The sequence below is a fragment of the Talpa europaea genome (genome assembly GCF_964194135.1).
Source record: "Talpa europaea genome assembly, chromosome: X".
In the NCBI taxonomy this organism is placed as follows: Eukaryota; Metazoa; Chordata; class Mammalia; order Eulipotyphla; family Talpidae; genus Talpa; species Talpa europaea.
In genome coordinates this window covers 54,100,491-54,128,319 of record NC_140081.1, presented here as the reverse complement: position 1 = coordinate 54,128,319, position 27,829 = coordinate 54,100,491, and the positions used below count along the sequence as shown (strand labels likewise).

General features: G+C 36.6%; 1 protein-coding gene across 1 annotated transcript in view; it reads left to right on the top strand.

The window, feature by feature from the left end:
* The window catches only part of RPS6KA6 (ribosomal protein S6 kinase A6), a gene marked incomplete at its 3' end in the record, with an annotated part of 242,802 nt that overhangs the window by 200,948 nt on the left and 14,025 nt on the right, over positions 1 to 27,829 (top strand). Inside the window, exons 19-20 of the mRNA XM_084259149.1 lie at positions 3,774 to 3,850; positions 5,685 to 5,802. Of these exons, the coding sequence (XP_084115275.1) occupies positions 3,774 to 3,850; positions 5,685 to 5,802 (195 nt within the window). The remainder of the gene's footprint in view (positions 1 to 3,773; positions 3,851 to 5,684; positions 5,803 to 27,829) is intronic.

Genomic DNA, 27,829 nt, shown 5'->3' with positions numbered 1-27,829 from the left:
GAGGAAAAAGAATAGCATCTTTTTTATAAGCTATTCATAAGAGATTTATCCATGAGAAATTATGTACATTTGTATGTTTTTATTAAATTAATAAAATGGATGTACAATTTTTTGTTGAATTACAATATATAGAAAATTAGATTTCCCAGAATAAAATTAGGAACATGTACATGACCCAGCAAAGGGGTTCTGACCCTAGTATAAGAGACAGAACAGACATAAAAATAATTAAATTTCGGGCCTCCCCTGGTGGCGTAGCAGTTGAGTGCTGGGCTGCGAAGCCGCCTACAGCCTCTGCAGCGCCAGTTTACTCCCCAGCCACTGGCGAGGGACCCACATGGCACGCAGATCTCTCCTGCTGTTCCGGCTGCTCCCCTCAGCAGTGTACTTCGTCAGTCTGCCTGTTCTGCTCCCAGCTCTGGCTTTGGTGAATTCTCTCACCCTCCCACGCTTCTGACTATACCCAGTGCTTGTATAAATGAATAAATAAATAAATCTTTTTTAAAAATTAACTTTCTCTAATGTTTCAATGGTTTTAAAGGATAATCAGACAGAGTGTTTGCGATTAAGACTTTTCTGTTAAATATAGAATGATATATAGTCATCATAAGTACACATACTATATGTAGTAAACGTAACAGAAAAGTACGGACTAACCATTTAATGGCAAGAGTCTTAATATTGACTTAATCTCATAGATCTGGACCCCTTAATATAATGAAAACTTCTAACAGGAAAGAGTTAGGGATGAGTGTTTCTTAAATGAACATCTTATGAACATACAGCAGAATACTAGGCAGCTATAAAAAACAAGATAATCTTTTGCCATTTGAAAGAATATAGGTAGAACTAGATATTATGCTAAGCAAAATAAGTCAGAAGTAGAAAGACAAATTCTGCATAGTGTCACTTATATGTGGAATATAGAGAAGCAAAACATAGGGTCAGATAAGACCAAACTAACAACCCTAGAAATCTGACAGAGTTGATGCTATGAGAGAGGAGGAGGGTGGATGGTAAGAACAAAGAGGAGGGAGCACAATTGAGTATTGTGGAGGACTTTAGGTGTTTAGGTGGTAGGTGTGGTGTGGTGGTAACATCTGAAGGGGGAGATCCTATACATATAAATCATATATAATGTTGTAAACAAGTGTTACCTCAAAAAAAAAAAAACATGAAAATGAAAAGTATGTCTTTGTTTAGATTAATTATTTATTCAATATTTAGATTAATGAGTAGGTAAATATTTTCAAATGAGAACAAATCCAGAGTAGAATTCTGCCCATTGATGGTTTGTACCATAACATACTTCCATTGTAATAAGACACTTTTCCATTGTAATAGTGAAGGTTTTCATATGGGTTTGTGCAGACCATATTTGCATAACTCGTGCCTAAACTACCTTTGGCCAGTATCTATATTTTCAAAATGGTTTGAAACATTTTATCAAATGCTAAATTTTCTGCTATCAGTCAATAAATATTTGCAAATTGTTATGAATAAAATAGTGTATTTTATAAGATTTGTTTCTAAGATATCAGACTGTTTCAAAAATCAATAACAAAATGTATTAAATGTGTCATTTTAAAATATAATCAGGAAGATTCAAGTATCAATGCAAATATTTGAATAAACACTAGCATTTATGCTAGAATAAATTCATTATTCCATCCCAGTGGATGAAGAGGGAAGCTAGTTTTCAGCTTAATCTGGAAGGAATATTTGGTCAATATCTTAAGGCTTACTTAATAGATATACTTTTATATACCTATGTTGCAAATATATATCTCCAAAAATATTTTTTCTTTCATAAAAGTAAATATATTATTCAACTGATATTTAGTGCCTACTGAGGTATAAGAATGATTATTATTTAAAGGGACTTCAATAAATTTGATGGATGCTGGGCTGGCGGCACTTTATAAAATAATTGTGAATTCTTTTTTTTTATAGTGTTAACATTGGTTCACAATATTGTTTATAATCCAGAGGTACAGGCTTATACCTGTTCAGATGTATGTTACCACAGCACACCCACTACCAAGATACCCATAGTAATTGTAAAATTGCCCTGCTTTGCTGGTACTCAGCTGTAGTATGTTTTGCTATAAATATGAATTAATTTGAACTTTAGAGCAAAGTGAATGATAATCTCCATCTGTGTAACTTGTTGCTATTTTGGGAAGTCAAATAAGTATAAAGGTAATGGCATTAACTACTTTAATTTTTACTTTTCATATTCAACTTTCTGCAAATAAGTCATAAAACACAGTTTCTGCACTATACTCTTTTATTCATCCCACCACCTTGCCTTGTTTCTTTTACGATTGTTATGTTTTTGCTATTATACAGCATTGAGACCTGCTTAGAATAAATGGGTTGCCTATTCTTTACACATATAAAATGAATTTAAATGGTAAATCTAAAACAAGTTTTTTTTTCTTATTGTTGGTCCCAATTAGATTCCAGATTCCCAATTCTTCTCTTTAATTATGAAGTGTATCAGAATATGAAATATTATAGCTCACTTACTTATTAAGCCTCACTCATAACAACTAGCCTCCTAAACAGTCCCTCCACCTTGTTCTGTGCATTGTATCATTGTCCTAACACAACAGCAGAAAATGAGCAAGAGATAGTGGGAAAATGAAAGAAATAGGAGAAAAAAGCCAGAGGGATTTATGGTTTACTAAAGGATACAATCTTGTGTTTACTATGTTTAGCTGTACTTCTTTATTTATTAGGGCCTTTGAAGTTCCTACATGTGCTATTAAATAAAAGTTATAGAGGTATCTTGATAGCCTATTCAGCTTCTCAATTTTATACGTGTGTGTGTATAGTATAGCAAAATACCATTACCTCAATTTCTAAGTTAGATACTCATTATGTATGTCCCACAAACATTAATATTTTTTACTATTTATAAATGAAATTTCCATATTGGTGGTTATGTAATCACCAGTATTAATGCATTAATGTTTCTATTTTGTATCTATGCCTAAACACTTCTAACAATCTCTTAATTTCAGAAAGAAAATTCACATGAATATATAATAAACCTGTTATTTGATCTTTAGTAGCACTAACCCCAAGAGCAAAAAACAGCTACCTAAATTATTGTATGAAAATTAATGAAATCATTCAAAATTTTTCAAATGTGTATTTCTGATCCAGTAATATACTTTCTAAGACATGAGACTTGTATGTAAAATGTAAGATCATACATTATTATCTCTCATATAGTAAGGACACAATTATCATAGATGCTAAAACCACAGGTTCAAGAGTAAGAATACCTTTTCCACTACTTACTAATTTTGTGATATTGGGAAAATTAATATTTGCTTTGTTTTTCTCATCTTAAAAGTGGCAATAATATCTACTTCATAGTGTCAGTGGCAGGATTAAAAGACAGTTTTATGTAGTATATATTAGGCTCTCTATATTTATTAATCTTAAGTTTTGATGTTTGTGTCTGAATTTACTTAGAGGAGGAGTGAAAGCTCATTGAGGTCAGGGATTGTACATTACAAGGTTGTTTTTTTTGTATGGCCCATGTTACTTAATCACTTTTTTAATAACCACTTATTGAATGCTCGCTAATTGCAGAAGAGTTTGTCTTTAACATTAAATGAATTATTTTGAGAAGACTAAAGTGATTTAACTTTTAAATTTTGAACATTTGTGATATTATTAGAAGCAATACTTTCTTTTTGATGAGAAAATTTAGTTTATACTGAATAATACCAGATAATAAGTTTTTTTCCTCTCAGGTTCTTATGCAACAGGGCTATGATGCTGCTTGTGATATTTGGAGTCTGGGAGTCCTTTTTTACACAATGTTGGCTGGGTAAGAAATTTGTATACTCAAAATAATTCACATCATTTAAAAAAAAATTGACCTGTTTTCATCTAGAAAGACAACAGATGAATATAATCTTAAGGGAAATACTATCAGCATTTAAAAATATTATATGTTGTTTATTTATAAATAAAATTTTAGAACATAAAGTAAGTTTTTTAATAAGGCATTGTTAAGATATTTAGTTTCAGTTTTCTTAAAGTAAATCATATATTTTATTTTGATATTTTACATTGAGTTCATTACTTTTTGATTATGTTTCCTAGATTATAAAATAATGCCATAATTCAACAGGTACCCTCCAAATCTGTTGATAAATTGAGCTGATTTTTTGAATTTTTTTAAGTGCTTGAATACTGGCTTTCCTGGCAATAGAGGTTTAGTAAGATTGAGCTTTATAACAGAAAACTAAACCACAGAAATATACACAGCAAAAAAAGTAATTATTGTATTATATTAATATTTGTTATTTATAAATAATGCAAGTATTGTTTTAAAATAGGTAGCACTTTTATTTAGAAGTGAAAATTTATGGGTTCTAGAAATCATTCTAGAATTGTAGAGAAAAAGGCTGGGGTTATCAAATTCTAATGCATAGAATGAAACTTAAAAAATTACATTTTAATTATAATGTGTTTTGATGTGACTTTTTAAAGATTTAGTATAATTGAATTATGCTTGAAACAACAGGAGCTTTATAAATATGTTATGAAAATTGTGATTCAATTGCTTATGGGCTTGGTGATGATAATGTAGTCAGTGTATTCCACCACTTTTAGATATGTTACAAACTTAAGCAGATGATTTAGATACAGACCACAAGTACTAAATTTAAGGGTAGTTTAAGTTTGCATATGAACTGCAGTCAGCATTGTTGTTTTAAACCTTAGGATACCTTTTCTAGTTATTTTGAAATATTTACTTTATGACTAAACAATACATGATTTTGTGTTTCTGTGTTGAGTGTGTATGTGTTTATCTCAGCTTAATTGTTACATGAGGGAACTAGGACTTTAACATATTAAGACATCCTCCTCATACATTGTAACCTAAGTCTTTCCATTCCTATATTTAAATGCCATTTTGTTTTTCCATCTATTAAAGTGGTACAAACTGATCACTTTTTGTCATTCTATAATAAATTTTTAAGCTTTTGAAACTTTATGTAAATACTTATTTTCCTGTCTGAATATATTATATTCACATAATAATCTTAATAACTATAGAGGTTTTGTTATGTTGATATGAATATTCACATAATCTGTTTTTCACAGGCATTAATTTAAAATATTTTTAACCTCTTTCCATTTATATTATTGACAAAATACTAATTCATACATTTGAACCAATACAATAAATTCATTATAAATATACAAAATTAACAATTTCTTCATAGTAGGTATATTTTTGGCTAAATCATGTCTGGAAGAATACAAAATTTGCATGTTTTATTCTGGTCAGATTTTAATATTGTACATACAGTATTAAAAACCATCTTTATTTTATTGTATATTGATAAGCTGATCAATTGATCATATGAATATGTAAAATATATTATTTGATCTTTATTATTGATTTTTAATGACACTAGCCACAGGTCAGAGAAAACAATTATTGATGTAGACAAAACTCAATTTAATTAAATTCGCTAGGATTTTTATTGTTTGAAATATAAAGTTTGTTCACAGTGAAGGGAAATATTAGATAATATCCTTTGTTTGTTGTAGTTAATATTTGCATGTGCCTTTATATCCATCACTTTCACCTCAATTTAATATGTATGTTATGCACTCCTATCTGTTAAAATCTATTTTATTAATAGCTATACTCCATTTGCTAATGGCCCCAATGATACTCCTGAAGAGATACTGCTGCGTATAGGCAATGGAAAGTTCTCTTTGAGTGGTGGAAACTGGGACAATATTTCAGACGGAGCAAAGGTATAAATTATAAATATATTTTGTCTTATGTTCATTTAATTTTTTCTAGGAATGGTAGGTAAACAAAAAATATACAAATACATAAATTACAAATGCATGTTTAAATGTGTGACTTTTTTGGCAACTCTTATTTTTAAACTCATTTATCCTTTCTAAGTGTACCTTTTTTTTTAAGATTTTTTTATTTATATAAGCACTGGGTACAATCAAAAGCGCTGGAGGGTGAGAGAATTCACCGGAGCCAGAGTGGGGAACACAACAGGCAGACTGACGAAATACATTACTGAGGGGAGCAGCAGGCATAGCAGGAGAGGTCTGTTGCACCATGTGGATCTAACATGGCGGCCGGGGATCTAACTGGTGCTGCAGAGGCTGAGGGCAACTTCGCAGCCCAGTGCTCAACCACTGCGCCACCAGGGAAAGCCCTCTAAGTGTACCTTCTTATTGAAGTTTTTTATGATAACTCTACTTTTTGATATGGGAATCTAGAAGTATTATCACTGAAGAACGGTGTCGTGTGAATTCCAACAGATACTTTATTTTTTATTGCTGCTGTATTGGAATTAATTGCTGATTACCAAGGTCATCTTATCAAAGACATCCTAGATTCCTCTGAGTAGAGCAAACTTGTTGGTTAGATTTTCTCTCAACTGAGTGATTTTTTTTCTATCTTATGTCTTTCATGGTATTTTATTACACATTAAAAAATGATTGTATGTGAAATGAATGTCTTCTCTATTCCACTGAAATCTCCATGAATGTAAGAAGTACTTCTGGTTTGTTCATCCTTTTATCTCTGGCACCTATCATGGTATCTAGCATAGATCTGGATATCTGCTCAATAAATAGTTGCCAAATGAATAAATGAAAGAGACCTCTGACAAGGCTGTTTAATAAAGCTGACAGTCTTAAGTAGTTTAAAAAAGGACTGGTTACATACCTATGGCATATTGGAATCTATTGAATATGAGTTCATTGTGCACAATGCCATTTTATGTTTTTTTCAATAGTGTATATGGAAAGATAATACTAGAAAAACTATAAAAAAGAGAAAATAAGATCTGATGAAAAAGGAAATACATAAAATATCATTTTTTTTAAATCCTCCAACAAAATGCCTGTGCTCCTACCCCATCTGCCTCCTTCCCCCATGTGTTCATGTTAAGTTGCTAAAACCTTTAAGTTTTAGTGCAGTCTGTACTAGGAAAGTATCTGATGATATTATGTCAATATTTATTTCTAATGAACATTGTACGTGTAGACTGATCAATACAGAAGACTTTTTCTGCTGTTTCTAGGCTATATTTCTCTCTTTATTGATTCATATGTGTTCAGGGAATAAAAAGTAGTTTCAGTATTAACTGAAACTACAAATGTAAATCTACTGAGGAAAAGTACATATTTATAGCCAACTAACGTTGATTTCTGCATTTAGTGTTTATTCATTTCCTTAGCACAGGCATTGGCTATTGGTTATGTAGGCAATTTTTATAATGTTAACTTATTCTTAGAGTATATATGAAATATTTATTGGTATCACCTAGATATTTTTGCTGCCTTAGAGTTCTCTAGTAGAAATTTGATACAAGGCACATGTGTAATTTGAAAATTTCTGGTAACCACATTAAAAAGCAAAAAGTATTAGGTGAAATTAACTTTAATATTTTTAACCTGGTATACCCCAAATATTTATTTTAAACATTAATCAATATAAAACATTAGTGAAATATTTCACATTCATCTTCATACTTAATCTTGAAAACCTTGTATGTATTTATACTTACAGCCAATCTCAATTCAAATTTACCAACGTTTTTGGTGGCTGTTGTATTAGATCTCACAATTTAAGAGTAACCAGCATTAATTTAGGGGAAAAATGATCAATCTTGACTACTAATTTCTTAAATTTATAATTCTAAAATTTCAGATTCAAAATAAAGACCCAAATGTTCATAGCCTGTGGCTTATTAGGCACTGAGACTTTTAAGCAATAATTTGTTTGTTTGTTTTTAAAGATTTATTTATTTATTTATACAAGCACTGGGTACAGTCAGAAGCGCGGGAGGGTGAGAGAATCCACCAGAGCCAGAGGGGAGAGCAGAGCAGGCAGACTGACGAAGTACACTGCTGAGGGGAGCAGCGGGTGGCAGGAGAGGTCTGTGCACCATGTGGGACCCTCCCTGGCGGCCAGGGATTAAACCAGTGCTGCAGAGGCTGCGGGCAGCTTCACACCCCAGCGCTCAACCACTGTGCCACTGGGGAGGCCTTAAGCTATAATTTTAAGTAGAAAACATTTTAAGACAAGGGCCTCCCCGGTGGCACAGGTGGTTGAGCGCTGCACTGGGAAGCTGTCTACAGCTTCTGCAGCTCAGATTCCATCCCCGCAGGCTGGTGAGAATCCCACATGGGGAAGCAGACCTCTCCTGTCTTGCCAGCTGCTCCCCTCAGCAGTGTATTTCGTCAGTCTGCCTGTTCTGTTCTCCACTGTCTCTGGTGAATCCTTTCATCCTTCTGCACATCTGGCCTGTACCCCAGTTCTTGTATAAAAATAAATAAATCTTAAAAAAAATTGAGACAAAACGAATTGCTTATGTTTGATAATTGCTAATAATAACATTTAGTTGTCTCAAAAACTCTAGTTAAGTGCCTCCCTGATGGCACAGGGGTTAAAGACAGCTCTATCAAGCTATCACCAGCCACTGCAGCATGAGTTTGATCCCCAGCCAGTCAGGGAGCAACCCACATGACCCAGCAGACCTCTCCTGTCTCACCCGTTTCTCCCCTCAGCTTTGTATTTCAGTATATCTGCCTGTTCTGTTTCCTGCTCTGTCTCTGGTGAATCACCTCAACTCGCGCACCTCTGTCCAGTACCCCAGTTCTTGTATGCATAAATAAATGAATATTTAAAAAAAAAACTAGTTAATCTTTAGGGTATATAAGAGAGTAAATCTCATTTCCTGATCATTAAAGAAATAAATAAGTCAGGGATTTGTCCTTATCTTTTAAATATTAGAAAATCAGAGAAGAGATTGCATTTGGGTATTAGTCATAACATAAGTGTGCCGTGTGGTGTAGTACTAGGAATAGCTGATTGGAAGCCAGGAGTACTACCCCTGACCTACTAAGTAGCTGCTTCAGTTTTTCTCAACTCTAAAACTTGGGGTCTTAATTCTTCTTTTGTTTCCTTCTTTCTCCCAAATTCTGTTTCTATGCAATTTTATTAATTTCAATTTGTCAAATTTCCCCTTAAAGTGACTGAAACTATTTGTGTTATTTATTAAATATATGAATTTTCTTGTCAGCCAGTTTGCATCAGAAAATCCATTTCCTAGGGATCAATCCCAATGTTTAAATCTGTCCATATTATCCTCTTGCATTCCTTAAAAACAACAGCAATGTGCACAATGAATATAATGCTGAAATATTTGAAGATTTATATACTAATTATACTTAGGAGTTTCGTGTTTCCCTATTCTATATTTGTATCTGTCTGATACTTAAGGAATAATATATGTTAAAGTTTAATAAACATCTCACCCCCTATTTTAGTATGATATTCTAGAGAAGTTCACACAAGAAAATATTTTGAGGAATATTGTTGAAATATTTCACAAGATCTTTAATGTCCCTTTTTATGGATTAAGTGACTTTAGTTCTGTCTTTGAGACTTTTTTTAAAAATGGTGGCATGTTACTGAGAAAAGTTGCCTTATGATCCTTTAAAAAACTATCTCCTCTGTATTTTAACAGCTCAATTTTTTTTTTTGGTTTGGTTCAAATTAGTGATGAAATTAAACACTTTTTCAGTTGTCCATAACCTCATAAATTAGTACCTTTTGGTTGTGAAAACTGGTATTTGCTGTTACTTCATAATACTTTTACTTAATCATAGTTCATTAAAAGCTTATTTTCCTTCAGAAGTCTGTTCTTGCTGTTGTTTATAAATTCCAAGGCCACCAATATAGAAGATAGATTCTAGTTATCTCCTGTCCACACAGAGTTCCTAGGCATTGTTTATTTAGTTACATTGTAGTGGGGATGATAGTGGAAGTCAGGTTCACCTTGTGTGTCTTACTGCTACAAGAATTTCAGTTAACTCCTTACCTCCAAATCCTAGACTTTGAGAACAATAGCATGGCTGCTTCCATTTTGTAAAACAGGAGACAAGGAGACTTTTGTAACCAAAACAATAGCAGAAGAGGCAAGGGAGTAATGAAAATTTCTTTGTTACTCCATATTTAAAATAAACACAATACTGCCTGATTAATTAGACTGTTCTATCTAGTTGAGAATATGTTTAAATAAAACATTATTTCATGTACATGTTGCTTATTTCAAGTATAACCTTGCTCAACAAAATATTGACCAGTGTAAATTCTTATGGAGCAGTAATTTATGGCCGCCTTCTTTGTCTCCTTTAAAAAGAGCAATTTTACTATTCATCTACTGTGTTTCCATTATTGCATTGTATGCATTTTTAAAAATAGAGAATTTATAATACTTCCCGTCATACATTCATCTGTGTATTTTTTTTATTTTTCTCACTTAGGGACCTTTAAATACCATATTCATTTTTACACAATCCTATCATACCTAGCATAATAAATATTGATAGTTTTTCATAAGGTGTTTAATCTTTACCTATTGCATTGTCAATTTGCACAGTAAACTTTTTTTTTTCGGTCCATCATATAAATGTCCTATTATAAATGACTATACATTTGAAATAAGTAGTGAGGTTTTTACATAAATATTTCCTTTCTATTTTGGCTTAGAATTGCCTTTTATTTGCTTGTCTTTGTTTACATTTTTATTTTACTTAATATTTTCTTTAAGGTAACATTGGTTTACAACATTGTGTATGATTCAGAAATATAGGCTCACACCTTTTAGATGTATTTCACCACACTGCAACCACCAACCATTGTCCTCTTATCATAGTGCATGTGACCCCTCCCATCTTTACTTCCCACCCTACTCCTCCCTCACTGATAGCCTCAGTTTCAGTTATATTCCTAGGGTTTGTATTTTGTTTGTTACTGTCTGACTGTTTTGATTCTCTATATTCTATACTCCACTTATGAACAAAACTATCCAGTGTTTGTCTCCTTCTGGCCTACATTGCTTAGTATCATCCCCTCCAGTTCCATCCATGTTCTTTTTTTTTAAGATTTATTTATTTATGCATACAAGAGCTGGGGAATAGGCCAGAGATGCAGGGGGTGAGAGGATTCACCAGAGACAGAGTGGGGAACGGAACAGGCAGACTGACTGAAGTACACTGCTAAGGGGAGCAGCAGGCCAGTCAGGAGAGGTCTGCTGCGCCATGTGCGTTGCTTCCTTGCTGGCCAGGGATTGAAATTGTGCTGCAGAGGCTGCAGATTGCTTCATAGTGCAGTACTTAACCCCTTGCACCACCAGGGAGACCCTCCATCCATGTTCTTGCAGAGGGCAAGCATCTACCAGCTGAGTTGTATTCCACACTCATTTGTCCATGGGTATTTAGGTTGCTTCCATAACTTGGCTACTGAAATAGTGCTGCAATGAACATGCATATGCATATATCCCTTTCAATAAGTATTTTTGCATTGTTTGGTCTTGAAGTTGCTTTTAATAAAATGATCTTTTGTTCATGTATTTACCAGTCATAAATTTCATCATTTTGCAGATAGATAAAGCAAGGCCAGTACTACTAGATAAAGCAAGGCAAGCACTACTATATCAACTTCATATGGATTCACAAATTTTTATGAGCTAATTTTCCTTTTAGATACAAGAACATTCAGTGAATATTACTTAAGATAATAACCTTTTGCTTTTACTTGTTGTCCATCCTCTGCTTGTCATTTTGTCAAGCAAAGCTTGCTACTTATTTGTGAAGGAGATTAAAAATAAAATAAGTCCTGTTAAAGCTACTTTAAGTTCTCTTTTCAAGGTAGCAAAATATTGATATTTCAGCTATGAAGCCATTTGACAGCATAAAGTTATCAGTATTGTGTTTATATCTTTTTAAGTATTTGCATATATATACATATATATATATGTGTGTGTGTGTGTGTGTATTTATGTCATTGTTCAGTTTTGTATAATGTTTGATTTCTCCTCTCAGGTGTAGTAGTCCCTGTTGAATTCCCACCACCAAGTCACCCAAGACCCATCACCTCTTGACCTCTTCCTACCCGTTTTAATCCCTTTCTGTCTCCCTCCCCTGCTGAATGTCTCCAATTCATAGGTGCTGGCTAGGTTTTACTTTTTTCTCCCTTACCCCTTATTTGGTTCCCACATATTCCTCCTGTAAGTGAAACTATCCAGTATTTTTCTTCTTCTTTCTGACTTATTTCACTGAGCATAATCCCTTCCATCTCCATCCATGTTGCTTCCAGTGGCATGAGTTTACCTTTTTTGATTGAAGTCCATTTTATCTGATATAAGTATAGCTATTCTTGCCTTCTTTTGGGTCCATATGCTTGTAGAATTGTTTTCCAACATTTTATTTTAAATCTGTGTTTATCTTTGGCAGTTAAATATGTTTCCTGGAGACAGCAAAAGGTTGGATTCTGTTTGTTAATCCAGCCTGCTACTCTGTGTCTTTTTATTGATGAGTTTAACCCATTTACATTTAGGGTTATTATTGATACATTGGAGTCTGTACTTGCAATTTTGTTGGTCTCTTTGTGGTTCTGTCCCTTACCTTATTCTGTTCTTCCTAGTCATTCCTCTATTAGTTTTGGCTGTGGGGCTCCTTGTAATATTTTTTGGAGTGGGGGTTTAGTGGTAATGCATTTCTGAAGATTTTGTTTGTCTGAAAAGGTTCTGCTTTTTTCCTCATATAGGAAGGAGAGCTTTGGGGGGAAGTATTCCTGGTTGGCATTTTATGTCTTGGAGTTTGTTGACCATATTACTCCATTTTCTTCTTTTTTATTATTTATTATTTATTATTTTTATATTCCCCATACAATTGCACCCCCCCTTATTTTGACCCCAATCCTTCCTATTCTTCTTGCCCATAGTGTTTCTTTGGAGAAGTCTGTGTCACCTGAATCTGTTTTCCTTTATAAGTTATCTTTTTCTTCCCCCTCATCATTTTCATTACTTTTTCTTTGTCTTGGGCTTTTGTAAACTTCACTATTATGTGTTCTGCTGTAGTTCTCCTTTCATTATGGTAATTTGGTGCTCTAGCTTCCTGTATGTCTATTTTCATTTCTTTCTTCATGTTTGGAAAGTTATCTTCAATTATTTCCTTGAAGAAGTTCTCTGTTACTTTGTCTCTCTCTTCACCTTCTAGGATACCTATGTCTCTTACCTTTTCATTCCTTATGATGTCAGATATTTCTTGGTGTATTTCTTCATACTTTTTCCTTTGTCTCTCTCTTTCCTTTTCTTTTTTAGTTCTTTTGATATCTGTATCTTCAAAAGTACCGACTCATTCTTCCATTTCATCAATTCTGCTTTCATTGCTATTCCCTGAATACTTTAGACCCTCCATAAATCTTTTAACTTCCTGCATTTCCTTAATTCCTCTTTAAAGACTCATTTAGGTGCTGATCGCTTTCCCTGCTTGTGTGTCTTCCCCTTTGGTTGCTGAGCCCTCCCTCTGCTTTCCAGGCTTCGCTTACAGCTCTGGGTCTGGTGTGTGTGTGTGCACAGGACTCACAGACATGCGTGGGCCAACATGTGCTCCTCTAGCTGGTTGCTGCTCCCCTCTGGCTGCTGGGCCTACCCTCTGCCCCCTGGGCTTCACTCATAGTTTGGGGTGGGGGGTGTGGGTGCATGGGGATCTCTGGCCTCCAGTAGCTGTGTGTGCATTCCCCACCTGGTCACTACTCCACTATTTATCTTTCGTTTTTAATAAATTATTTTTTATATCATATTTTTTTTATTTTTTACATCACTGTTCATTTTTAAACAATATTTGCTTCCCCACACCCTCAGATATAGTCACCGTAGAGTTTCCTTCACCAATGCACCCATGCACCATCACCTCAGTCCTCTGTGCTTCTCCCTCCCTCTGATCCCTCTCCCTCCTCCTCCCCTGCAGTAGGTCTCTGATTTATAATTTTCCATTTTTCTTTCTTGTGTTTTATACTCTTATTATTTTTTTTACACTAATTTCTTTTTTTTAAAAGATTTATTTATTTATTTATGTAAGTACTGGTATAGTCAGAAGCCTGGGAGGGTGAGAGAATTCACCAGAGCCAGAGTGGGGAACAGAACAGGCAGACTGATAATGTACACTGCTGAGGGGAGCAGCAGGTGCAGCAGGAGAGGACTATCATGCCATGTGGGACCCTCGCCGGTGGCCTGGGATCAAACCGGCGCTGCAGAGGCTGTGGGCAGCTTCGCAGCCCAGTGCTCAACCACTGCGCCACCAGGGGAGGCCCTTTTTACATTAATTTCTTATTTGGTTCCCCTATATTCCTGCTATAAGTGAAACCATCTGATGGTTTTCTTTTTCCTTCTGGCTTATTTCACTGAGCATAATTCCTTCTAGTTCCATCCAAGTTGTTGTGAATGGCATGAGTTTATCTTTTTTGATTGCTGAATAATATTCTATTGTGTATATATACTACATCTTCTTGATCCAGTCATCTATTTTTGTGCATTTGGATTGTTTCCAAGTTTTACCAATTGTAAATAGTGCTGCAATAAACATAGGTGTACAGGTGTTCTTTTGAATCAATGTTTTTGTGTCCTTTGGGTAGTAGTAGAATTGCCGTGTCATATGGTAGCTCCATTTTTAGTAGACTGAGGAACATCCAGAGAGCTTCCCATAGTGGTGGGACCAGTTTTCACTCCCACCAACAAAGTAGGAGTGTTCCTTTTTCACCACATCCTCGCCTACATCAGGGGTTTTGAACATTTTTTCATATGCCGGTGGCCATTTGCATTTTCTCTTTGGACAAATGTCTTTTAAGTTCTTCTGCCCATTTCTTGACTGGATTGTTTATTTTGTGTTTGTTGAGTCCTCTGAATTCTTTGTGTATCTTTCTGATCAGTCCCTTATCAGTTGACTAGAGTGCAAAGATTTTTTCACAATCAGTGGGATGTCTCTCTATTTTGGATAATGTCTCTTTTGCTGTGCAGAAGCTTTTCATTTTGATGTAATCCCAGGTGTTTATTTTTTCCTTGACTTTCTTTGCTTTGGGTGATGAGTCTTTAAAGATGTTATTGCGATGTATGTCTTGTAGTGTTTTACCTATATTTTCTTCTATATATTTTATGGTTTCAGGTCTTATGTCCAGTTCTTTTGTCCATTTTTAGTTGATCTTTATGCATGGTGAAAGGTAGTGGTCTAGTTTATTTATTTATTTATTTATTTATTTTGCATGAGGAGGTCCAGTTTTCCCAGCACCATTTATTGAAAAAACTGTCCATGTTCCATTGCATATTCTTTGTTCCTTTGTCAAAAATCAGTTGTCCATGTAATTGTGGTTTTATTTCTGGGCTCTCTATTTGGTTCCATTGGTCTGTGTGTCTGTTTTTGTTCCAATACCAAACTGTTTTAATTAATTGGCTTTGTTTCGGAGTGTGATACCTCCTTTCTCCTTTGTTTTCATCAGTAGGACTTTGGATACTCATGTTTTTTTGTGGCTCCATATGAATTTCACCAGTATTTGTTCTATTTCTTTGAAGAATGTCATTGAGATTTTGATTGGAATAGCTTTTAATCTTTATATTGCTTTTGGTAGGATGGACATTTTAATAAGTAATTCTTCCAGTCAATGAGCAGAAGATATCTTTATGATTCTTTGTGTCTTCTTCTATTTCTTTAAACTGGAATTTTTTGCAAATTTTGTTTTTTACAATAAATTTTATTTTTATATTCCCCATACAATTGCAACCCCCTTATTTTGAACCCAATCCCTCCCCTCCCGCCCCCTACCCTCCATAGAATGTCTATGGTTCATAGTTTTTTGTTGATTTTGATTTTCACATTCTTATAGTTATTCATTTTCCTGGTCCCTTATTTAAGTTTTCTAGATTCCTGCTATGAGTGAGACCATCCGGTATTTTTCTTTTTCTTCTGGCTTATTTCGCTGAGCATGATCCCTTCCAGCGCCATCCATGTTGCTGCAAATTGCATGTGTTTATCTTTTTTGAATGCTGAGTAATATTCCATGGTGTATATGGACCACATCTTCTTGATCCAGTCATCTATTTTTGGGCATTTGGGTTGTTTCCAAAGCTTAGTTATTGTAAATAGTGTTGCTATAAACATAGGGGTGCAGGTGCTCTTTGGAATTGATGTTTCTGTGTCCTTTGGGTAAATACCTAGGAATGGAATAGCTGGATCATATGGGAGCTCTATGTTTAGTAGGTCCAGAAATCTCCACACAGCTCTCCATAGTGGTTGGACCAGTTTGCACTCCCACCTAGAGTGCAGAAGAGTTCCTTTTTCTCCACACCCTCGCCAACATTTGTTGTTGCTAGTTTTTTTTTTAATATGTGCCATTCTCACTGGTGTGAGATGGTATCTCATGGTAGTTTTGATTTGCATTTCCCTGATTACAAGTGATGTTGAACATTTTTTCATATGCCTGTTGTCCATTGGCATTTCCTCTTCAGAGTAGTTTCTTTTTAGCTCTTCTGCCCATTTTTTGACTGGATTATTTTCTTTGTTGTTGTTGAGTCTCATCAGCTCTTTGTAGATTTTTGTGATCAGTCCTTAATCATTATTGTTGTGTGCAAAAATGCTCTCCTAGTTGGTGGGGTTTCTCTTTGTTTTTGTTCTTGTCTCTTTTGCTGTGCAGGAGCTCTTTAATTTGATGTAGTCCCAGCTGTTTATCTTTGCCTTCACTATCACTGCTTTGGGTGATGTGTCTGTAAAGATGTCTTTGATGTGCAAATCCCGCAGTGTTTCGCCTATATTTCCTTCTATGTATTTTATGGTTTCAGGTCTCATGTCTACTTCTTTAATCCATTTTGAGTTGGTTTTTGTGTATGGTGTGAGGTAGTGGTCAAGCTTCATTCTTTTGCATGTAGCGACCCAGTATTCCCAGCACCATTTATTGAACAAACTTTCTTTGCTCCAATGCATAGTCTTTGCTCCTCTGTCAAAGATTAGTGGACCATAAATCAGTGGATTTATTTCTGGATTTTCTATTCGATTTCGTTGGTCTGTATGTCTGTTCTTGTTCCAATACCATGCAGTGTTGATGATTATAGCTTTGTAGTATAGTTTGATGTCTGGGAGTGTGATGCCTCCATTCCCTTCTTTTTTTTTTTTTTTCAGGAGAGCTTTGACTATTTGGGGTTTTTTATGATTCCATATGAATTTCATCAATAATTGTTCCATTTCTTTGAAGAATGACATTGAAATTTTGATTGGAATAGCATTGAATCTGTATATTGCTTTTGGTAGGATGGCCATTTTAATAATGTTTATGCTTCCAATCCATGATCAGGGGATGTCTTTCCATTTTTTTGTGTCTTCTTCTATTTCTTTTAACAGTGTTTTATAGTTTTCTTTGTATAGGTCCTTTACCTCTTTTGTTAGATTTATTCCCAAATACTTGATTTTTTTTTGCTTTGATAATAAAAGGGATTTTTTTTTATTTCTTCTTCAGATTTATTGTTTGTGTATAGGAAGGCTACTGACTTTTGCGTGTTGATTTTGTATCCTGCCACTGTACTGAACTGATTGATGAGTTGAATTAGTTTTTCTGTGGAGTTTTTGGGGTTCTCTAAGTATATTATCATATCATCTGTAAATATTGATAATTTGACTTCTTCTTTTCCTATTTGGATTCCTTGTATGTCTTTCTCTTGTCTTATTGCTCTGGCTAGGACTTCCAGTATTCTATTGAAAAGCAATGGTGAGAGTGGACATCGTTGTCTTGTTCCAGATCTTAATGGAATTGCTTTCAGCTTTTCACCATTGAGAATGATACTGGATGTTGGCTTGTCATAGATGGCCTTCATGATGTTGAGGTATGTTCCTTGTATCCCAAGAATTTCAAGGGCTTTTATCATGAATGGGTGTTGCACTTTGTCGAAAGCTTTCTCAGCATCAATTGATATTATCACATGGTTTTTATATTTCTTTTTTTTTGATGTCTTGGATATCCTTGATTGATTTTCAGATGTTGAATCATCCTTGTGTCCCTGGAATGAATCCTACTTGGTCGTGGTGAATTATCTTATGAATACATTGTTGGATTCTGATAGCTAAAATTTTATTGAGGATTTTTGCATCAGTGTTCATTAGGGAGATTGGCCTGTAGTTTTCCTTTTTTGTGTTGTCTTTGTTCGGTTTTGGTATTAGTGTAATGTTGGCTTCATAGAACGTGTTTGGTATTGTCCCTTCCTTCTCAATTTTTTGGAAGAGTTTGTGAAGGATAGGCACTAATTCGTCTGTGAATGTTTGATAGAATTCATTTGTAAATCCATCAGGTCCTGGGCTTTTGTTTTTGGGCAGGTTTTTGATTACCATTTCAATTTTGCTGCTTGTAATTGGTCTGTTTAGGTGTTCTTTATCTTCTTTATCTAGCTTTGGGTGATTGTAGAGTTGTAGGAATTTGTCCATCTCCTCTAGATTGTTGAACTTGTTTCCATATAACTGTTCATAGTAGTTACTGATTATTCTTTTGATTTCTGCTGTGTCCGTTGTGATTTCTCCTCTTTCATTAATGATCCTGTTTATTTGTGCTTTCTCCCTTTTTTCCTTTGTGAGCCTGGCTAGGGGTTTGTCTATTTTATTGATTTTTTCAAAGAACCAGCTCTTGGTTTCATTGATCTTTTGGATTGTTTTTTTTAGTTTCATTTTCATTTATTTCTGGTTTGGTTTTTATTATTTCTTTTCTTCTACTGGTTTTGGGGTTTTTTTGTTGTTCTTTTTCTAGATCTTTGAGCTTCGAGATTAGGTTGTTTCTTTGAGTTCTTTCTTGTTTCTTGATGTGAGCTTGTATTGCTATATATTTTCCTCTTATTACTTCTTTTGCTGCATCCCATACATTTATGATATTGGTGTCCTCCTTGTCATTCAATTCAAAGAATATTTTAATTTCTTCTTTGATCTCCTCATTCGTCCAGTGGTCTTCCAGTAGTGTGGTTTTTAATCTCCATGAGGTAGGAGAGTTCCGTGCCCTCTTTTTATGGTTTATTTCTAGTTTGATGCCTTCATGATCAGAAAAGATGGTTGGTATGATTTCAATCTTGGTGTATCTGTTGATGTTTTTCTTGTGCCCCAGTATGTGATCGATCCTGGAGAATGATCTGTGTGCGCTTGAGAAAAATGTGTACTCCGTTTTTGGGGGGTTTAGCATTCTGTAGATGTCTTTTAAGCCCAAATGCTCTAGGTCCTTATTTAGAGCTTTAGTTTCTTTACTTATTTTTTGTCTTGTTGATCTATCCATTGTTGATAGTGGTGTGTTGAAGTCTCACACTACGTAAGTGTTTTCTCTGATGTCTGTCTTCAGAGAGGACAACAGTTGTCTGATATATTTTGGTGCTCCTTCGTTTGGTGAGTATAAGTTAATGAGTGTTATTTCTTCTTGAAGTATTGTCCCCTTGATCATAATGTAGTGACCATTGGGGTCTCTTTTTATTTGTTTGAGTTTGAAATCTGTTTTATCTGATATAAGTATAGCTGTTCCTGCTTTCTTTTTTGGTCCATTTGCTTGTAGGATTGTTTTCCATCCTTTAACTTTGAGTCTATTTTTATCTTTTGTAGCTAAACGTGTTTCCTGGAGACAGCAAAAGGTTAGGTTTTGTTTCTTATTCCAGGCCTGCAACTCTGTGTCTTTTTATTGAAGAGTTTAATCCATTTACATTTAGAGTTAATATTGATATGTTAGCATCTGTATTTGCCATTGTGTTTGTATTTCCTTTGATTTTATTTATTTTTTCTTTTAATAAATTTTTTTGGACTTCTTTTGTTGTTATTCTTCCCTCTGAGGTTCTGGCTTTAGGATTCCTTGTAGTATTTTTTGGAGGGGGGTTTAGTCATAATGAAATTCCAGAGTTTCTGTTTGTCTGGGAAGGTCCTTATTCTTTCTTCATAGAGGAAGGAGAGCTGTGTGGGATAGAGTATTCTTGGTTGGCATCTGTTTTCTTGGAGTCTGTTGACTATGTCCCTCCACTCTCTCCTTGCCCATTGTGTTTCTTCAGAGAAGTCTGATGTCAGCCTGATTGGCTTTCCTTTAAATGTTATCTGTTTCTTCCCTCTTATCAGCTTCATTATTTTTTCCTTGTCCTGGATTCTTGGGAGCTTTAATATTAATGTGTCTTGCTGTATTTTTACTTTCGTCGTGGAAGTTTGGTGATCTTCTTGCTTCTTGTATATCAATTTTCAGTTCCTTCTTCACATTTGGGAAGTTCTCTTCAATTATCTCTTTGAATATTTTCTCTGTTCCTACATCTCTCTCCTCTCCTTCTGGGATTCCTATAACTCTTATATTTCCTTTCCTCATGGAGTCAGATAGTTCCCAAAGTCTTTCTTTGGTCTTTTTCCTTCGTACTTCTCTTTCCTTTTCTTTTGGTTTTTTTTATTTCTGTGTCTTCAAGAGTACTTATTCGTTCTTCCATTTCATCTATTCTGCTTTCATTGCTTTTCCCAGAGTTCTTTAGTTCCTCCATTTATTCTTTGATCTCCTGCGTTTCTTTTGCTTCCCCCTTTAAGGACTCAATTTCATTCTTCTGCTCGTTGATTTTTTTTCTCATATCATTGTTTTCCTTTATGAGTTCTGTCCCTTTTTTAATCATGGCAATTTTAAATTCACTTTCTGGAAGCCTTCAAAGTTCTTCCAAGTTACTGTTGTTGCAATCTGGGGAGTGGTTTTCTTTTTGTGGTGTACTTTTTTCCTGAGGAGTTGTTAGGTTGCATGTGGTTCTTCTACTCCCTACTGTCTGTTTTCTAATTTGTCGTATACATTGGGACACTGTATTGCTGGGACTGGCCAGCATCCTGCGTGAACTTCTCTGCTCGCCTCTGGCTCCTCCGGGAGCCATCTGTCAGTTTCAAGCAGTCTTTAATGAAGAAAGGTCCCTGTTCTAAAATGCCAATGTGGGGACACACTCTCCTGTGCACTTGGTCTGCCCCGGTGGTGGGTTCCCTCTGCCCCTCTGGGCTTGGACTGTAGGCCAGAGGGGGCCCGGTGTGGTCAAACTTCCCCCACTCACCTCTGGCTCCTGAGGGAGTTTTCTGCTGGTTTCAGACAGTCTTTACTGAAGAAATGTCCCTGTTCTAAAATGGTGATGCGGGACGCACTCCCTGCGTGTCTGGTCTCAGGCACATTCTTCTGCATGCCCAGTCTGCCCCGGCCGTGGGTGCCTGCTCCCCCTGTGGGCACAGACTACTGGTCAGAAGGGGCCTGGCGTGGGCTAACTTCCCAGCTGGCCACTGGCTCCTCCAGGAGCCTTCTGCTGGTTTCAAGTCGCTAGGTGGCTCCCGAGGTCTCTCCTAGAGCCCTTGGGGAGCTATTTTTTTCACCCCATGGGACAGGGAACAGAGCAGGAATGGTAGGGTAAACCTCAACTGCTTTGTGGTGCTGTGTCTGCTTTGTGCCCCACCGTCGTGGAGAAACCAAACCCCGAATTTCGTGCCTCGGGTCTCAGTTCCAAAGCCCTCAGGTCCAGGAGTCTAGCTGTAGCCCAGTTCAGTGTCCTCAAAAATGGCGTCTTTTGCACCCCGCTCCCATGCTTGGGTGCCTGGTTCCTGATTACTCAGTGAGGGACTTTCACCTCAGTGAGGGTCGCTGTGCGTCTCCCCGCAAGTCTAGGTCGCAGGCGCGGGTACCTGGGCAGTCGTGATCCGTGTTTGCTTTTCAAGCACGCCGCTTTTCCGTGCAAGCTTACCGGCAGGCCTTGGGCTGTGTGCAGGTCTCCAGAGTCTCTGTTGTTCTCTAATGGTGCCCGGAGCCGTTTGCTCACCTCTGTGGCGAATCCTGCAGGATTCTCCACAGCTCCAGTTCACGGGGTGTGGTGGCTGAAATAGTTCCTTTCCACTCACAGTCCCGCTTGATACGTAGTTTGTTCTTGTTGGTCGTTTTAGTTTGTTTTTTTCCTCCTTTCTGTTGGTCGGAGAGTGCCGACTCTGTGGGTGGGGGAGGGGAGCAGGGTTCTGCGCTTTCCTCCCTTCTTGTCCTTTTTTATGGCAACTTTCTTCTTCGGGTAGTTTGCTGGAGTCGTCTGTTTATCTTCAGTGTCCCAGTTCTCACTGGGACCTGCCATTTTTCTCCCCTGTTAACTTTTTTTTAATGGGAGATCTTACTCGCAGCGTCTCCTCGCCGCCATGTTGATCCGCCTTCTCCCTAATTTTCTTTTTATAGGTCTTTCACCTCTTTTGATAGGTTTATTCCCAAGTATTTGATTTTTTGGTTTCCATTATAGAAGGTATGGTTTTCTTGATTTCTGCTTCTTCAGATTGATTGTGTATAGGAAGGCTACTGATTTTTGTGTGTTGATTTTGTATCCTGCTACTTTACTGAACTATTTGATTATTTTAAGTAGTTTTTCTGTGGAGGTTTTAGGGTTTTCTATGTATATTATCATATCGTCAGCAAATAGTGATAGTTTTACTTCTTCTTTCCCTATCTGGATTCCTCGTATGTCTTTCTCTTGTTTTACTTCCCTGGCTAGGACCTCCAGTATTATATTGAAGAGCAGTGGCAAGAGAGGACATCCTTGTCTTTTTCCTGATCTTAAAGAAAAGGCCATCAGCTTTTTGCCATTGAGAATAATATTGGCGGTGGGTTTGTCGTATATGGCTTTTATCGTGTTAAGGTATATTCCTTCTATCCCATTTCAAGGGCCTTCATCATAAATGGATGTTGGACTTTGTCAAATGCTTTCTCAGCATCTATTGATATGAACATATGTTTTTTTCTTTTTGTTGATGTGTTGGATTACACTGATTAATTTTTGTATGTTGAACCATCCTTGTGCCCCTGGGATGAATCCCACTTGATCATGGTGTATTATCCCTTTCATGCATAGTTGGATTCTGTTGGCAAGAATTTTGTTGAGGATTTTTGCATCAGTGTTCATTGGGGAGATTGGCCTGTAATTTTCTTTTTTTGTGCTGTCCTTGTTTGGTTTTAGTAGTAGTGTAATGTTGGCTATGTAGAACATACTTGATACTATTCCTTCTTTTTCAGTTTTTTTGAAAGAGTTTGTATAGGCACTAATTCACTGCTGAACGTTTAGTAGAATTTGTTTGTGAAGCCATCTATACATGAGCTTTTGATTTGGGGGAGTGCTTTGATTACTGTCTCAATTTTGCAGCTTGTAGTTGGTTTGTTTAGGTGTTCTATTTCTTCTTTGTCCAGCTTTGGATGATTATATTGTTGTAGGAATTTGTCCATTTCTTCTAGGTTGTTGAATTTGTTTGCATATAAGTGTTCATAGTAATCTCTTATTATTCTTTTGATTTCTACTGAGTCTGTTGTGATTTCTCCTCTTTAATTTACAGTCCTATTTAAATGTGTTGTCTTCCATTTTTTCTTTGTGACGCTGGCTAGAGGTTTGTCTATTTTATTTTTTCAAAGAACCAACTTTTGGTTTCATTGATCTTTTGGATTTTTTTAAATTTCCATTTCATTTATTTCTGCTTTGCTTTTTATTATTTCCTTTCTTCTACTGGCTTTGGGTTTGTTGTTCTTTTTCTACATCTTTGAGATGTGAGATTAGATTGTTTCTTTGAGGTCTTTCTTGTTTCTTGATGTGAGCTTGTATTGCCATGTATTTTCCTTCTATTATTTATTTTACTGCATCCCGTACATTCTGGAAAGCGGTGTCCTCCTTGTCGTTCAACTGAAAGTATTTTTTAATTTCTTCTTTGATCTCCTCATCGGTCCACTGGTCTTCCAGTAGTGTGGATTTCAATCTCCATGAAGAGAGAGGGTTCCTCACTTTCTTTTCATGATTTATAGTTTGGTGCCTTTATGATTAGAGAAGATATTTGGATTGATTTTGGTCTTCATGTATTGTCCCCTTGATCATAATGTAGTGTTCGTCTATGTCTCTTTTTACTTTTTTAAATTTGAAATCTGTTTCATCTGATTTAAGTATAGCTGTTCCTGCCTTCTTTTTTGGTCCATTTGCTTGTAGGATTGTTTTCCAAACTTTAGTTTCAGTTTATGTTTATCTTTTTGTGGTTAAATGTGTTTCCTGGAGACAGTAGAAGGATTGATTTTGTTTTTCAATCCTGCCTGCTACTCTGTGTCTTTTTATTGATGAGTGTAATCCATTTACATTTAGATTTAATATTGCTATATTGGAATCTGGATTTGCAATTTTGTTTGTCTTTTTTGTGACTTTATCCCTTCCTTTATTCTGTTCTTCTTGATCATTCCACTGTTGGTTTTGGCTTTAGGATTTTTGTAGGATTTTTTGGAGTGGGGATTTAGTTGTAATGAATTTCTGGAGTTTCTGTTTGTTTGAGAAGGTCCGTATTTTTGCTTTATACAGGAAGGAGAGCTTTGCAGGTTAAAGTATTCTTGGCTGGCATTTGCTGTCTTGAAGTTTGTTGAATATGTTGCTCCATTCTCTTCTTGCCTGTAGTGTATCTTCGGAGAAGTCTGAGGTTAACCTGATTGATTTTCCTTTATAAGTTATCTGTTACTTCTCCCTTGCCAGTTTCATTATTTTACTTTGTCTTGTATGCTTGCAAGCTTTAATATTATGTGTCTTGCTGTAGTTTTATTTTCATTGTGGTAATTGGGTGTTTTCTCTCTTCTTGTATGTCTATATTCGTCTTGTTTTTCATACTTGGGAAATTTTCTTCAATTATCTCCTTAAATAATTTCTCAAATCCTTTGTCTCTCTCCTCATGTTCTGGAATGTCTATAACTCTTATATTTCCTCTCTTCATGGAGTCTGATAATTGTCTAAGACTATTCTCATTCTTCTTCCTTTGCACTTCTCTCTCTTTTTCTGATTTGGTTCTCTCTATTTCTATATCTTCAAGAGTAGTGATCCATTCTTCCATTTCCTCAGTTCTGTTTTCAATGCTTTTCCAAGAGCTCTTTGTCTCCTCCAGCAATCTTTTAGTCACCTCCTTTTCTATCATTTCCTTTCTTAATTCTCTTATCTGACAGGAGAGAAGTTCTTCCATGTCATTGTTGAGCTCTGGTGACTGATTTTCTTTTTTTGATGCGTCCTTCTCCTGTAGGCTTGCTTGGTTATTTTTTTTTCCCTTCTCCCTGCTGTTTGCTTTCTCATTTGTTCTATGTGTTAGGACGTTGTGCCACTGGTGTTGGTGGGCATCTCTTTGGATTGCTCCTTCAGGGATGTGGAAAACTGTTTACCAGACTGAGATCAGCACTGGTAGGCCAAAATTCCACCAAGGTGATGCTGTGGCTGTGTTGCTGGGCACTGTTTCTTACTCCCTCCATGTTTACTAAATTCCAATAGGGAATCAATTAGTTGGTGATTTTGGTCTGGTCACTAGGTGGTGCTGGGGACTTGTTCTTGCTGACCTGTGCTTTTCCCCTGTAGTTCTCTGAGAAATGAAGGCAGGGAGGGGAGCATCTCAACATAGGGGATATTACTCACACTGTGTTCTGTGTCTGTCCCATGTTCACCTGATGCTGTATCTGCAGCTGAGTGGATCCTGTGCCCTGAATTCTGCACTCTAGTTCTCCATCTCAGGGTCTCAGATCCAAAACAGTGGCAGTCACCTTGTGCAGTGCCCACTGTAATGGTGCATCCCAGGCTCAGATCCTGTGCCTAGCTCTCAGTTCCAGAATGGAGTCTTGCTCCACATATTGTTTCCCTTCTTACCCCATTCTGAGTGGTCCACCCTCTCTGAGGGTGGTTTTGGAAATCCTGGCTTCCAACTATTAGGAAGTTGGTGATTCTTGTTCTGATCTCTAGGTGGCACCAGATATCTTTCCTAATATCCTTCCAGAGCTGTGCTTTTTCCCAGTGGGTCTCTGGGGAACTGAGTGGGGGTGGTGTGGAATGGCTCAGTGGCGTGGGGTGCTGTGTCTGCCCTGTGCCACGCATCATGGGGATCCCAAACCCCGAATTTCGTGCCCCGGGTCTCAGTTCTGAAGCCCTTAGATCTAGGACACGGGCAGTAGCCCAGTTCAGTGTCCATAGAAATGGTGCCCTTTGCACTGTGCTCCCTTGCCCAAGCGCCTGGTTTTTGATTACTCGGTGAGAATCATTCACCTCAGTGATGGTTACCATGTATCTTCCCACAAACCTAGGTTGCAGGCACAGGGATCTAGGCAGCTGTGAGCCGCATATGCTTTTCAAGTGCCCGCTTGTGTGCTTTCCACACAAGTTTGCGGCTGGCCTTGGGGTATTTGTAGGTCTCTCTGTGGAGTCCTTATCTTCCTCTAATGGCACCCAGAGCTGTTCACTCACCTTTGTGGCGATTCCCGCAGGGTTCTCCACAGTTCTGTTTGTGGGGTGTGGTGCCTGCAAATGTTCCTTTCCACTCACAGTCCTGCTTGATATTTAGTTTGTTCTCACTGTTGTTTTTTTTTTTCTTTCTCTTACAGTGTACTGGCTTTGAGGGTAGGGGACGGTAGCAGGATTCTGAGCTTTATTCTCTTGTTGTCCTCTTTTATGGCAACTTTCCACTTTGGGCAGTTTGCCAGAGTCAACTGTTTATCTTCTGTGTCCTTGTTTTTGCCAGACCTGCTGCTTTTCCTCCCTATTAACTTTTTTTTTAATGGGAGGACTTACTTTCTGAGTCCCCCCACCCCCCGCCGCCATGTTGATCGCCTTTCCTTAATTAATTAATTCTTAATTGGGATATTAATTCTTTTTTTAAAGATTTATTTATTTCTGCATACAAGAGCAGGGGTACAGGCCAGAGATGTGGGGGTGGGTTAGAGGATCTAACAGAGACAGAGCAGGTAACAGAACAGGTAGACTGACTGAAATATACTGCTGAGGGGAGTGAGACAGGAGAGGTCTGCTATACCATGTGGGTTTCTCCCTGGCCAGCCGGGGATCAACCTCGTGCTGCAGAGGCTGTGGATTGCTTCATAGTGTGGTGCTTAACCCCTTGCACCACCAGGGAGGCCCTGGGATATAATTCTTTTTCTTTTTTTTTATGAATTTATTTTGCTTTTTTTTAAGTTTTTTTTTTTAAGATTTATTTACTTATTTATACAAGCACTGGGTACAGTCAGAAGCGTGGGAGGGTGAGAGAATTCACCAGAGCCAGAGTGGGGAGCAGAACAGGCAGAAGGACCAAAGTACATTGCTGAGGGGAGCAGCGGGCGGCAGGAGAGGTCTGGAGCCATGTGGGACCCTCGCCGGTGGCTGGGGATCGAATCGGCACTGCAGAGGCTGCTTGCAGCTTCGCAGCCCAGTGCTCAACTTGCTGCGCCACCAGAGGAGGCCCTGGGATATTAATTATTAATTGAGGTAATATGTGAATTCCCCCATTAGTTATTGCAGCTGTCCAGTTTCCCAACACCCTTTATTGAAGAGGTTATCCTTGTCCCAGTGTATGTTCTTAGCTCCTTTGTCATAGATTACTTACCTATATTGGTGTAGGTTTATTTCTGGGCTCTCAATTGTATTCCATTTGGCCGTTTGTTTTGTTGTTGTTGGACCGTTACCATGTTGTTTTAATTATTTTCACTTTATAATTTGAAATTTGGATGTGTGAACCTCCATTCTCTGTCTCTCTCTTTTGTCAGGATTGCTTTTGCTATTGGGGGTCTTTTGTGGTTCCGTACATATTTCAATAGTGTCTGTTTCATTTGTTAGAAAAATGTCATTGATATTTTTAATGTGATGAAATGTGTATTACACATTCTATTATATTTTTGTATATTATTTTGGGTAACATTGCCATTTGACAGTGTTGATCCTTCCAATCTATGAGTCAGGGATTTTTTATATCTTGTGTCTTCTGTGTCTTTAAATAATATCTTATAGTTTTCTTTGTATAGGTCTTTTAACTCCTTTGTTAGGGTTACTCCTAGGTATTTAACTTTTTTGGTATTATTGAAATTGGGATTACATTAGTAATATCTTCCTTTTCTATCTCATTGTTTGTATTTTAAAAAGACAGCTAATATTTTTGGTGTGGATTTTATACCCTGCCACTTTACTAAACT